General features: G+C 43.0%; 1 protein-coding gene across 6 annotated transcripts in view; it reads right to left on the bottom strand.

The window, feature by feature from the left end:
- The window catches only part of xdh (xanthine dehydrogenase), a 109,016-nt gene that overhangs the window by 57,140 nt on the left and 38,407 nt on the right, over nt 1-13,469 (bottom strand). For all 6 annotated transcript variants that reach the window (XM_072247655.1, XM_072247665.1, XM_072247671.1 and 3 more), the window contains exons 17-20: nt 12,285-12,374; nt 8,657-8,826; nt 4,189-4,315; nt 2,481-2,600 (exon numbers count right to left, since the gene is read on the bottom strand). In XM_072247655.1, the coding sequence (XP_072103756.1) occupies nt 2,481-2,600; nt 4,189-4,315; nt 8,657-8,826; nt 12,285-12,374 (507 nt within the window). The remainder of the gene's footprint in view (nt 1-2,480; nt 2,601-4,188; nt 4,316-8,656; nt 8,827-12,284; nt 12,375-13,469) is intronic.

Here is a 13,469-nt window from a genome sequence, read left to right on the forward strand (position 1 = left end):
TGCCATGTCCTTGCTCCCCATAATCAATTCACCTGTTTCTGTCTGTAGGGGACCTACATTTGTCTTAACCAATCTTTTCCTTTTCACATATCTATAAAAGCTTTTACAGTCAATTTTTATGTTCCCTGCCAGTATTCTCTCATAATCTTTTTTCCCCTTCCTAATTAAGCCCTTTGTCCTTCTCTGCTGGGCTCTGAATTTCTCCCAGTCCTCAGGTGAGCCACTTTTTCTGGTTAATTTGTATGCTTCTTCTTTGGAATTGATACTATCCCTAATTTCCCATGTCATCCACAGGTGCACTACCTTCCTTGATTTATTCTTTTGCCAAACTGGGATGAAGAATTGTTGTAGTTCATCCATGCGATCTTTAAATGCTTGCCATTGCATATCCACCATCAACCCTTTAAGTGTCACTTGCCAGTCTATCTTAGCTAATTCACGTCTCATACCTTCAAAGTTACCCTTCTTTAAGTTCAGAACCTTTGTTTCTGAATTAACTATGTCACTCTCCACCTTAATGAAGAATTACACCATATTATGGTCACTCTTACCTAAGGGGCCTCTCACGACAAAATTGCTAATTAACCCTTCCTCATTGCTCAATACCCAGTCTAGAATAGCCTGCTCTCTAGTTGGTTCCTCGACATGTTGGTTAAAAAAACCATCCCACATACATTCCAAGAAATCCTCTTCCTCAGCACCCTTACTAATTTGGTTCACCCAATCTATACGTGGATTGAAGTCACCCATTATAACTGCCGTTCCTTTATTGCACACATTTCTAATTTCCTGTTTAATACCATCCCCAACCTCACTACTGCTGTTAGGTGGTCTGTACACAACTCCCACCAGCGTTTTCTACCCCTTAGTGTTATGCAGCTCTACCCATATCGATTCCACATCCTCCCAGCTAATTTCCTTCCTTTCTATTGCGTTAATCTCCTCTCTAACCAGCAATGCTACCCCACCTCCTTTTCTTTTATGTCTATCCCTCCTGAATATTGAATATCCCTGAATGTTGAGCTCCCATCCTTAGTCACCCTGGAGCCATGTCTCTGTGATCCCAACTGTATCATATTCATTAATAATAATCTGCACTTTTAATTCATCCACCTTTTTACTAACGCTCCTTGCATTGACACACAAAGCCTTCAGGCTTGCTTGTACAACATTTTATCACTGGAGTTTGACTCCACCCCTTGAGTCCATAGACGTGACTTATAAACCTCAACATCTGGACTAGCATGAGTTTGCTAAACAAGGTCTCTTAACTTTGGTGTTACCGTGTTCAGTTTTAATCACCCTGCTGGAGGAAAGATGACATTAAGCTAGAAAGAATGCAGAAGAGATCTATGAGAATGGCCCTGGGATTTGAGGATCTAGAGTTATGGAGAGAGGTTGAGCAGCCTAACACTTCATTCATTGGAGCATAGGTGAACGGCGGGATGGGGTGTTATCATACAGCAGTTTATAAAATCATGAGAGCACAGATAGGGTTAATAACTAGTCTTTTCTCAGTGATGGGGAATCAGGAACTAGAAGGCATAGTCTTAAGGCCTGAGGGGAGAGATTTAATAGGAATCTAATGGACATTGTTTTCACCAAGTGGGTGGTCAGTAATGAAATGAGCTACCTGGGGAAGTGTTTGGGGCAGGTAGAATAACAACATTTGAAAGGTACTAGGACAAGTATGTAGACAGGAAAGATTTAGAGGGATATGAGCCAAATGCAGATAACATCAATCACCACTACCCTGGACTGATTCGATGACCTATAGACTAACTTTCTCAGACTCTTTACAACTCATGCTCTCAGTATTATTTTTATTTATATGATTTGTCTTCTTTTGGACATTGGTGTCTGTCTTTATCTATGTATCACTTTTCATAAAATTCTATTGTATTGCTTTCTTCATGTAATTGCCTGAAAGAAAATGAATCTGAAGGCAGTATATTGCAACATATACATATTGTGATAATACATTTACTTTGAACTTTTAAACGCAGGTAAGTGGGACTAGCTCAGATGGGCATCCTGGTCAGCATGAACCAGTGGATCTCAAAGGGTCTGTTTCTGTCCTATATGACTCTATGACCTGACGTCACAGACACAGCAATGGCAGAGAGAGCAGGAAGTCTATGGTCATGGACGTTAGTTCTGGAAAACTAGAGAATGTGTCTAATAAAGGGAGAGACCATGGGTGCAAGGTAAATGGATGGTAACAATGAAATGCGGATGGATGAGGAGCAAGGACACTGAAGGTCAATGCTGTAACAGGTACTTCAAAGCTCTGGTCGACCGTAGAAAAAGTAATTTGCTTGAATCATTACAACTTGTAAAGTTTTGGTTTGATTGGCTTTTAATCTTTGCATGCTTATCTTCTCAATGTTGAATAGTGACCTCAGGAGTAAATGTCAGTCATCCTGCCTGTTATATACATGGGTGAAATCACAACATAAGAACATAGGTAATGTAGTTACCTGAATAGTGATGATAGGCTTTAGCTTTTTGTACGTAACCTTCACTGCCTTTGCAGCCATCTGGGCACGAGCCTCTGTGTCAGCAACAACTGCCCCGATGACGTGTCCGACACAAGTGACCTACAGAGTGCACAGAAGCAACACGGAGATTATAAAGCATTCACACATGGGGAACAATCGGCCATCCTGCATCAACTCATACGGCAGTGCCCACTCAGAGCACCTGGGTGCCACGATAGCTCTGTGGTTAGCGGAATGCTATCACAGCTCGTGGCGTTCCGCAGTTCAGAGCTTAATTCTGCCGCTGTTCTGTAAGGAGTCTGTACGTCCTCCCTGTGGAATGCGCGTGTTTTCCCCGGGCAACCCGGTTTCCTCCCATAGTCCAAAGACGTACCGGGCAAGTTAACTGGTCATTGTAAATAGTTCTGTGATTAGGTTAAGGTTAAATCAGGGTTTGTCAGGGGTTGTTGGGTGGTGTGGATCAAAGGACCTACTCCGTGCTGTATTGCTAAATAAAACATCAAAATTAAAATTAATTAATCCCAGCCCCAGCTCACTGAACTGCTAAAGACTGAGTCAACTTCAAAATCACTTTCTGCCTGTGGGGAAAGGTAGTGCCCATTTCCTTCCATTAATGAGCTCATGATGTGAAACCTGAGGTATGAGCAGGAACTGCTGGAAAGCTCATAATTCCAGAGAGATTCCTGCCTCGGTGATGGGATTTCTATCAATGTTCTGGCTGTGTTGCACAGCTATTGTCCTTTTCTCCCACAGCCATACAGATAATAGCTGTGTAATGGAGCCAGATGTCCAGTATAAAGTGTATCTCCTCTTTATACTGAGCATCTCCCCTCTCCATTCTGAGTCCTGATGCAGTGCTTCCAGCCGAAACATCAAAAATTCCTTTCCGTCCCACAGATGCTGTTCGATCCATTGAGTTTTTCCAGCAGGTCGTGGGTTGCTCCAGTTCCCAGCATCTACAGTCTCCCGTGTCTCAGTGCTGAGAAATGCTCAGCACTTTAAAGAGCATTTGAAACAGAGTTAACATTTCAAGTCTCTGAACTTCCACCAGCTGAAGAAAAGTGCTGCCACGATTGTCCAGCTCAGAGCTGAAATCAGACGGCCCCAGATGGAGCATGTGAGGTGAGTACTGTGACAATACCTCCACCATCCGTTTCCACCTGACTCCAGGCACAAGAGACGGCAGATGCTGGAATCTGGAACAACATACAACCTGCTGGAGGAACTCGGCGGGTCGAGCAGCATCTCTGGGTGGGAAGGAATCTTCAAAATTGTGGGTCAAAATCCTAAATCAGCACTAGGATCTTGACTCAAAACTACATCAGTTACTTCTCTCCCTCAAATGCTACTTGACCCACTGAGTACTTCCAGCAGATAGTTTGTACTCTATAAGATTGGGTCATGCTGTGATCTCCATAGCTACCCAAAGAGGAAGTGACATTGAATCCTGGGTCACTAGCATCCACACATTCTGGAGAACCTGTCACCTTCCCTCCCAGTTTATTTCCATTCTACAGTTTCATGAAGATGAAGACTGGGTGTGGAGTGGGATGGTGGGGAAAGATGGAGAATGGTAGGGTGGGAGTTGGACAACTCTTTGTGCATAAGTCACAGCCAGGCATGAGGTTTTATGGGTTACTCTGCGATATATGAAAGAAAACTGTTGTCGGCACTGATGGTCACTAACTACACCGTCAGCGAACACAGTCTCATCCATTTTCTGGCATCCAGTCACATTGCTTCCTGGGACGTCTTCGGCCGTGAGGAAATGGGTGACTCCAGGAACCTTCAGGGCCTGGCTGGTGTCAATTGAACTGTAAAGAAAGATGGAAAAGCGAGCTGATTCATGTCCAAGTTTCATTTCAAACAGACAGAATAGAAAACATGCAGGATGAAAATATATAATATATACACGTGGCTACTCAACAGTTCCTACAGTGTGCAAGTGTAATGTTACGGGATGCTTTCACAAAACACAAAAGCTGTTACTGTTCTCCAGGGAAGGGAATTTGCCATCCTTACCGAGTGTGACCTATTTGTGACTCCACCACCAACCTGCTAACTCTCAACTGCTTGAAGTGAGCTGAATATAGCTAGTCCAGGGGCACCTTGGGAAGGGAATAAATGCTGGCCAAGCCACCGATGCCCATGTCACATCAGTGAAGAGATAAATAGAAACACAGGGTCTTATTATGCAATATATAAAGGCCGCTATAATGTATAATAGATTTTTTGTTGTAGTATGAAATGTATGAACTTAACCCCTTCACTATCACTGAGGTTTTAACTGTTAGTAATAGATGATGGTCACATTGGGTGGAACTGAGTATTGCGATTTTACACGTTTACAGACAGCAGTATTCTTTAAAGTTGATTCAAGTATTCTCACCGTCTTTGATAAGATCCACCCAAGATGTTGCTAACCGGAACTAGAATCCTCGGTATCAGAGCAAAACATCGGAATTGTTTGAGCATTGGTTAATAGACAGAGAAAAGGATCAAATAGGCTGAGAGTCTGTGACGGTGAATGTTGCAACGATCAGTGCTGAGGCTCCAGCTATTCTCAATCTATGCCAATGATTTGGATGAAGGGATCAAGTATAATATATCCAGATTTGCTGTAGGGTGTGAAGAGACGGCAAAGGTGTATCAGTGGCAGGTTAGACTAAGTGAAAGAGCAAGGATGTGGCAAGTGAAACATTACATGGAAAATGTGAGTTCATCAACTTTGATAGCAGATATACGCAGTAGAATATTTTTTTTAAATGTGGGATTGGAAGACGTTGGAGATCAGAGAGACTCTGGGTATTCTTGTACATGAATTACTTCAAGCTAACATGAAGAAAATGAGAAGGCAAACTTTGACCTTTATTGCAAGATGTTTTGAGCATCAGCAAAGAGACATCTTGCTCCAATTGAATAAAACTACAGTGCGACAAAATCTGGAAAACTGTGTTCACGTCTGATATCCCAACATGAGGAAGGATATGCCTATGATAGGGGGAATGCCATGAAGGTTCACCGGATTGATTTTTGAGATGCGGCTGGGGTTTGGGGGTGGTTGAGGAAAGGTGAGGTTATTATATGAGGATCAATTAGATTGAACCAATAATCTCTGGAGGTTAAAAAGGGCTAAATTGAGATAAGGCCAATTAAAGCATATTAAACAGGAACCAGATAGAGCTGGGAGAGGTTGTTTGAAAGTAAATCCACTTCTGATATGTGGGAGACTTCTAGATGCGAGTTGTTTAACAGTTCAGGACCAGCACATTCCTGTGAGGATGGATGATAAAAACGGCAAGCTTCAGAAAAGATGGATGACCAGAGATATTTTAAGTTTAGTCAAGAAGAAAAAAGTTATGTGACTGAAATTAGTCAAGTTCCTGTGAATATAAAGGTAGCAGGAACAAACCAAGAGCAAGAAATTAGGAGGGTTTAAAGGGCTCAGGAAAAGTCCTTGCCAAGTAGGATAAGGCAGGATCCCAAGGTATTATGTACATATATTATGAACAAGAGAGTAGCTAGGGAAAGGATAGATCTACTCAAAGACAAAGGAGGGAACATATGCATGGAGCCAAAGGAAGTGAGTGAGATCTTTAATGAGTAATTCACCAGTTTTTATTGAGGAGTAGGAGATATAATAGATAATAGTGAAATCAGAAAGGGGTTTCTTGTTATTCTAGGTAATGTTGATATTACCAAGGAGAGCATGTTGGATGTCTTGAAAATTAAGTGGACAAATCCCTAGGGCTACAGAGAATAGCCAATGTTGATCCATTGTTTCAGAAGGGCAACAGGGACAAATCAGAAGTTATAGGATGCTAATGCTTACATGATTGGTAGGGAAATTATTGGAGAAGATTCTTAGGGACAGGATTTGCTCACATTTTGAAAAAGGATGGTTGGTAGGGGTAGTCAGTTCAGGAGCGGTCCTGTCTCACAAATTTGATTGAGTTTCTTGAGGACATGACAAAAATGATTGATGAACTAGCAATAGAATTGAAATTGGTTTATTATTGTCACATGTACTGAGGTACAGTATAGTGAAAAGCTTGTCTTGCATACTAACCATACAGACCAATTCAGTATGCATTACATTGAGTTTGAACAAAGTAATCTAAGGATGAGAGTAAGACAGTGGGTGTTGGCAATAAAACATGTGACAAGGTCCCTCATGGAAGATTAGTTTAGAAGATGAGGTCACATGGGATCCAAGGTGAGTTGGTAAATTGGATCCAAAGAATTGGCTTGGTCAGGGAAGGTCATAGGTAGTCACAGAGAAGTGTATTTCTGACTGCAGGGCTAGGAACAATGGCACCTTCTTTGTTGTTTTAATAAAAGGCATATATTACATAATCTCCATTGGTCGGGGTCAACCATGGACGTTGCATTTCAGCTGTCTATGTGATACGCAAGCCAGGGCAATACAATATGGAGAGCAAGATGTATCCTGTGTAGCAGCCCCACCCCCAACGCAGCTGATGAATCCGAAGGCACAGCAGAGATTGATACAGTTTGGCACCAGCAGCATCGCAGGAGCTGCCAGTCTGCATTGAACTCATTGTAAGACTGCCTTAGGGACTCCAGCTGCAAATTTTTCCCTGGGGTTTACATCCAAAGCCTTTCCCATTAGTGGGTATAGCCACAAGGCAGTGAAGGTACGAGATCAAAGTTTTCCTTCTCCTAGATGAGCTGCCAACCACGGCTGACGAGCCCCATCCACCTGAAGCAACTGGTTTTAAGGTGCCAGTAACCCACCTTTGCCCCTTCTCCTGTCAGTAGAAACGGTTCCACCAGACTTAGTCATTAAGTCACACGTGAAGGCCAAGAGCTGGACTTAGTTTTTAAGAGTGTATTTGAGATGCACGTCATTGGGATCATTTAATAGGTAGTGGGAGCTTATCCCCACCACCAACCCCTCCTATAACAACCCTAAAGAACCAATATGGTAGTGATTTGGATGAAAATGTAAGCAGCTGTTTAGTCAGTTTACAGATGGCATGAGAATTTGTGGGGATGTAGATTGTGAGGAAGGTTGTGTAAGGATGCAACAGGATATAGCTCAGTTGGAAATGTGGATAAAAAAATAGCAGATTAGAGTTTAATCCAGACAAAGTTTGGCTTTGTTTGGAGTACTGGGGTGTTGCTCTGGATGCTACAATACATCAAAGATATGGAAGCTTTTGAAAAGGTCTGGGAGAGATTAACCAAAATTGTTGCCTGGATTGGAGTGTGTTAGCTACAAGGAGATATTGGAAATATTTGGATGTTTTTTTCTGGAGTGTTAGAGACTGAGGGATGAGATAATAGCTGATAAGAAGCATAGACAGTATAGCATCTTTATCTTCATTCCGGGGTGAATATATCAAATACTAGAGGACATAGGTTTAAGGTGAGAGGGGGAAATCTTAAAAGAAGTTTATAAAGTAAGCTTTTTTTATGCAGAGAGGGGTAGGCATCTAGGATGCACTGCCAGAGGATTTCAGATAACATTTCAGAGCATTTAAACAGACAAGTGAATGAGCAGGGAATGGAGGGATTTAGACAATGTGCAGGCAGATTGAATTAGTTTAACTTGGCATTAAGGTAGGTACATAAATTGTGGGCTGAAGGGCCTGTTTCTATGCTGTACTGTTCCATGCTCTCTGAGAAGTATTCTCAGTGGAATTTACAAAATTCTTACAGAGCTTGACAGAGGAGATGCAGAGTTTATGCTCCCAGGCTGAGATGTCCAGAACCAGCAGACAACATCTCAGAATGCAATAAATGCCAGTAACTTTAAACCTGATTCTGATAAGATGTTGGCCACTCAGAACAGACGAGATTAAAATTCTCATCCCAGGGACAGGGGGGAAATTTTAGGGTACTGGGGAATCAGTGCCAGGATTAGTGCAGAGGTGGGTGAGTCATGGTCTTACTGAATGGTGGAGCAGGCAGGAAGGGCTGAATGGCCTACTACTGCTCCTGTTTTTTCAGTCTTTATGTTCAAAGCAGCATGATCATTTTTTTTTTCTGGATTGCTAATTCCAGTGCATAACCACAGTACTATGAAGCCCCATGCTAACTGAATCTTGCAATGTGTAGTATACATTTAACATAGATACTCTGTGGCCTGTTGATTATCCCCGGGTTACAAGAGCGGAATGAGGAGTTACCTGATCTGGGCGTGAGCTTCCGTGCTGGTCACTAGAGCCAGGTATAGCTCATTCTCAAAAAGCGGCAGGTCATCGCAGTAAATGGCCTCCCCTGTGGCCTGCTTGAGGCTCGACAGATGCGGCAGTGGATGGCCAACCATATCCGAGGGGAGATGGCCAGGAGGGACTCCCTGTGAAAGTACAATGAGAGATGAGCTGGTGATCAGACATCCAGGATCCAGAGATTGTGGTTCCATCACACTATTAGTATCTTCTCTAACTCACCTTTCCTGACTCTCAGAATTTGGCAGCATAGACAGAGACCAAGATCATATTAGTCAATTAGTCATAGAGTAAAACAATATTCAGCCCGGCACGTCCACTCCAACCACTGAGCACTCCTCTGCATTGATGTCAGCATTTGATCCATAGCCTTATAGGTGATTCAATTGCTCAACTAGACACTAGTAAAATGTTCTCAGCAACTCTACTCCCCAGCAGTGTATTCCATGTATTCAACACTCTCTGGGTGAGGAAAACTTCCCAAATCCGCTCTAAATCTTTTCCCATGTACTCTTAGACTACGTTTTCCAGTTTTACCTACCTGTAACCGGAGGAAAAAGTTACCTTCCATAGCCCTCAACATTTAATATGGCACACGCACATTATTTCTTAACCTCCTGTGCTCCAGGGAAAACAAACCCAGTCCTTGTCGTTCTTCATTTGAATTGCACAGCAGACTTGAGGGGCAGAGTGGCCTACCACTGCTGCTATTCTTATATTCCTTGGCCGTCCAAGGACAGGAAGGAACTGCCTCAGCCACACAGCTGTGAACCTTTATCATTCTCTGTCACAGAGGGCAGCAGATGCTCTTCCTAAGCTGTACAAACCTTGTCTGTAAGGGTCAATGGACATGGAAACTGTATGGGGAAATGAAGTTAACATGATATTCATAGTCTAGTGGTCACCCTCTGATCGTCCTTCTGTTGTTACAATGCATGCTGATCCTCTGTTCATCAACACACCCCACACTCCATGTGTTTACTTAACTAACTTGCAGAGAGGATCCATGGTTGATTGATCTCTGCTGAATCATGGGGTAACCGCACCCTTGCCCAGCCAAGATCTCGGGATGCAGCCTGTTTGAACACCAGCTCTTCCCTCAACGTACTTTCACAGGGGGGAGGGAGGGTCATATCGTCACAACAGAGCACAGAATGGATGGCTCTTTGGAATCACTGCAGTCTCTGACCTTTATTCCCATGGCATTCCCATGAGGAGGAGAAGATGGCGGTGCGATGGCAGCGCGCACGGCCTCTCCGGTGAATGATATCTGTAATCTGGCAAATAGGGGACCATGCACAATTCTGATTTGATGGAGACGGACGTGAGAGTACGGAGGAACATCTGGCAAACTTCTGAAATGCCCTCTTCGCTGCCACTGCTACTGTGTGGCAACAAGAATCTCTGGAGCAGAAGGCCCCGAAATCCTCGGTTTTGCTTGTTTCAGCGGCCGGGGCGAGGTCGAAGGCACTCGACAGAGGATGACGCTCGGGAGGCTGTATCAGAGGGGCTGGTCAGAGGCTCGAAGTTTTCGGACGGACTCAGTGTCGGCTGTGGTCGGCTGCCTCCAAGGCATTGGCAAGTTAACGGGGCCTGGAGGTTTATGGCAGGGAGTTTCCCCCTTTTGCCGCCTGCTATAGGGGACTCGGGAGTCAATTGACTCGGGGACTTTTAAGACTTTTTTTTTACCATGCCCCGGGTTTTGTTCTTCATCAAATTATGGTATTGTTTTGCACTGCTCTAACTATATGTTATAATTATGTGGTTCTGTCAGTGTTAGTCTTCGGTTTGTCCTGTTTTCTGTGATATCACTCCGGAGAAACATTGTATCATTTCTTAATGCATGTATGCATTTCTAAATGACAATAAAAGAGGACTGAGTGTTCTCATAATCTAAAAAAAGACATGTAAAGCATTTGTAAAATGGCAATTTGGATAGAAATATAGAAAATAGAAACAGAATTAGACCATTCAACCCTTGAATCCTGGTCTGTTATACATCCAAGGCTGATCATCTGAATTCAGTCCCCTACTGCAGCTTTGTCCACCTATCCCTTCATTCTTACCCTCAGAACACTCCTAGTATATATTTATTAATTTGGTTTCGGGGCAGGTTCTGCAGAGCTGAGGAATGTCCTCATGCAGAGGGTGGTGAATCTTTGGAACTCTCCATTTTGGATGCTGAGGAGGCTTAGTCACTAAGTTGATTCAGACCAGAGACTGATCAATTACTTGTCCTTAGTGGAATCAATGGATATGGGGTTAGTGTTGGGAAAAGGCACTTGGGTAGAAGATCAGCTATTATATTGATAAATGGCAGACCAGTCTCAAAGCAGAAAATAGTCGACTCCTACGGTCATTTTTTTTTTATGCGTTTGAGCAATACTGACAGGATAGTTGGTTTTAATGAAAGTGTTTGAGGGGTCACTAGTGTCTGGGGTGACAGGAATGCCTCCTGCACTTCTTTGAAAGATTGGTATTGAATATCTGAAGACCTTATGATGGAGTCTCTTTATAACGTCTCATCCAAAAAATTGGCAACCCAGATAATATTTTGCACCAGCAACACATTTTATACCCCAGCTACACGAGTGGTATTTGGACATTTATGCTTGTGACTAATAAAATAGAATCTAACCTAGTCCAACCACGAAGATGCCACAGCCAAGAAAGCATACAAGCACTTTTACTTCCTCAGAAGATTAAAGAAATTTGGCATGTCCCCATTGACCCTCACCAATTTTTATAGATGCATCATAGTAGGCATCTTTTCTGGTTGCACCACAGCTTGGTGTGGCAACTCTCTGCCTGGGACTGCAAGGAACTGCAGGGAGTTGCGGACACAGCTCAGCACACCACCAAAATCAGGACCCTTTCTGAACTTCTCACTGCTTCGGTAAAGCAGCCAACCTAATCAGTGGCCCTACCCACCCCATACATTCCTTCTTCTTCAAACTCCCATTGGGCCCAAAATGCAAAAGGCTGAAAACACATATCATCAGCCTCAAGCTTAGCTTCTGTTCCAACTGTTGTAAAACAGTTAAAAGGACCTCTTGTATGATATGTTTGACTCTTGACCTCACAATCCATCCTTTCAAAGTTTTGCATCTTATTAACGATTGCACAGCACTTGTTCTGTAACTGTAACACAATATTCTGCATTGTTATTGTTTTTCCCTTGTACTACCTTAATGTGCTGATGTAATGAATAGACCTATAGATGCCGCATGTAAAACAAAGTTTTCACTGTACCTTGGTACATGTGACAATAATAAACCAATCTATCAATGTACAATTTAATTTACCAGTTTAAAACAAACATTAATTGATTAGTGAGATTTGATTTTGGAGGCATCAATGAGACAACTTCTGTTGACAATTAAAGAGAAAATCAGGAAACTCATTTTGCGGTCACCATGTCTTTATGTTGCAGTCTTTCAGAAGGAACTGTGACCTGCGGAATTTACTCCAATCAACCTACATTACAGTTTACTTGGACACTCTGCTTGTTCAGGAAGGTGCAACAACTTCAGGAGGACGGATTAGCTCTGGGAAGCCTGACCGTTTATCTATGGGGCCCACTAACCTGAAACAGCTGCACAGAAGAGGTAGGGTCCTTGTGGAATAACTCAGTGGCACTGATGTATTCTGGTGGGATGGATTCCACTTGAAAATCCTAGGGGAGGGAGGGTGTGGTGTAGAGAAGAGAAAAATCAAACAGGCAATTATTAGTGAGTATGAACTTTTACCACACAATAGCAGTGCGGTAAGTGATTCTCCGAGTGATACTTTTCAGATGGTCTGATTTGATACGGGACCCCAATGGCGACACACTGGTGCTGCAGGTAGTGCAGCTGCCTCACATCTCCAGAGACCAGGGTGTGATCCTGACCTCTGGTGCTGCTGACAGCAGTTTCAATTTTCTCCTCTGTTCTACCCAACTCTTCCTCGCTTTCTGTTTAAGAGAAAATTAACCTGCCTCTTTCTCTTCCATCTCCAACTGTTCTGGTTTTTGAATTTCTCTCCAAATCATCATCTTTGTGCATATTTTTAACTGAGTTCGGGCTAACATGTCAGAACTTTAGCGGGAGCTGGGACCCCCCTGTATCTGGTAACATCTCAGAAAGATTATTTTTCCCCCATCTCAAGAATGATCTGATGGCCAACACGATACACGGAGAAACATACTCGTAATCCCGTCAGCAGACAGTGAGTGGAAAATGATAGACTGCACATGCTCAGTATTCCCTGCATTTTCTGATTTTATAACATCACCGAGCCATTGTCAACACATTTCAGGTTGAAAATCCTTTTGCTGTAGGTGACTGGGGTTGTCTTTGTGCAAATAAGCCATGTGCACTCACAGTTGGAGAAATTACCCTGTTCTTATCGGGAGATGTTGCTGCTGTTTTAAGTGATGAGCTGGGTTAATGTAGTTTACAACTTGTAAGAAGTCTATAGAGTAAATAAGCATTCTTCTGTAAGATACAGTTTGCTCTATCTGTCCTGCCCCCTCCTAAAGCTATTTGTTAGCGACAAAGCCAATAAGCCACAGTGCACTATCTTTGCACTAGTTGTCCAACCTCAGCAGTGAGACAGACCACGTGTTTCAATCTCACAGAAGTGTTCAATGATCCCCAAGGCACATGAGTCAGGCCATGACCTTTGAGGCTGGCTGTGTGATAAGCTCATAGTCATAGTCATACTTTATTGATCCCGGAGGAAATTGGTTTTCGTTACAGTTGCACCATAAATAATAAATAGTAATAGA

The sequence above is a fragment of the Mobula birostris genome, chromosome 2 (assembly GCF_030028105.1).
Source record: "Mobula birostris isolate sMobBir1 chromosome 2, sMobBir1.hap1, whole genome shotgun sequence".
Lineage (NCBI taxonomy): Eukaryota > Metazoa > Chordata > Chondrichthyes > Myliobatiformes > Myliobatidae > Mobula > Mobula birostris.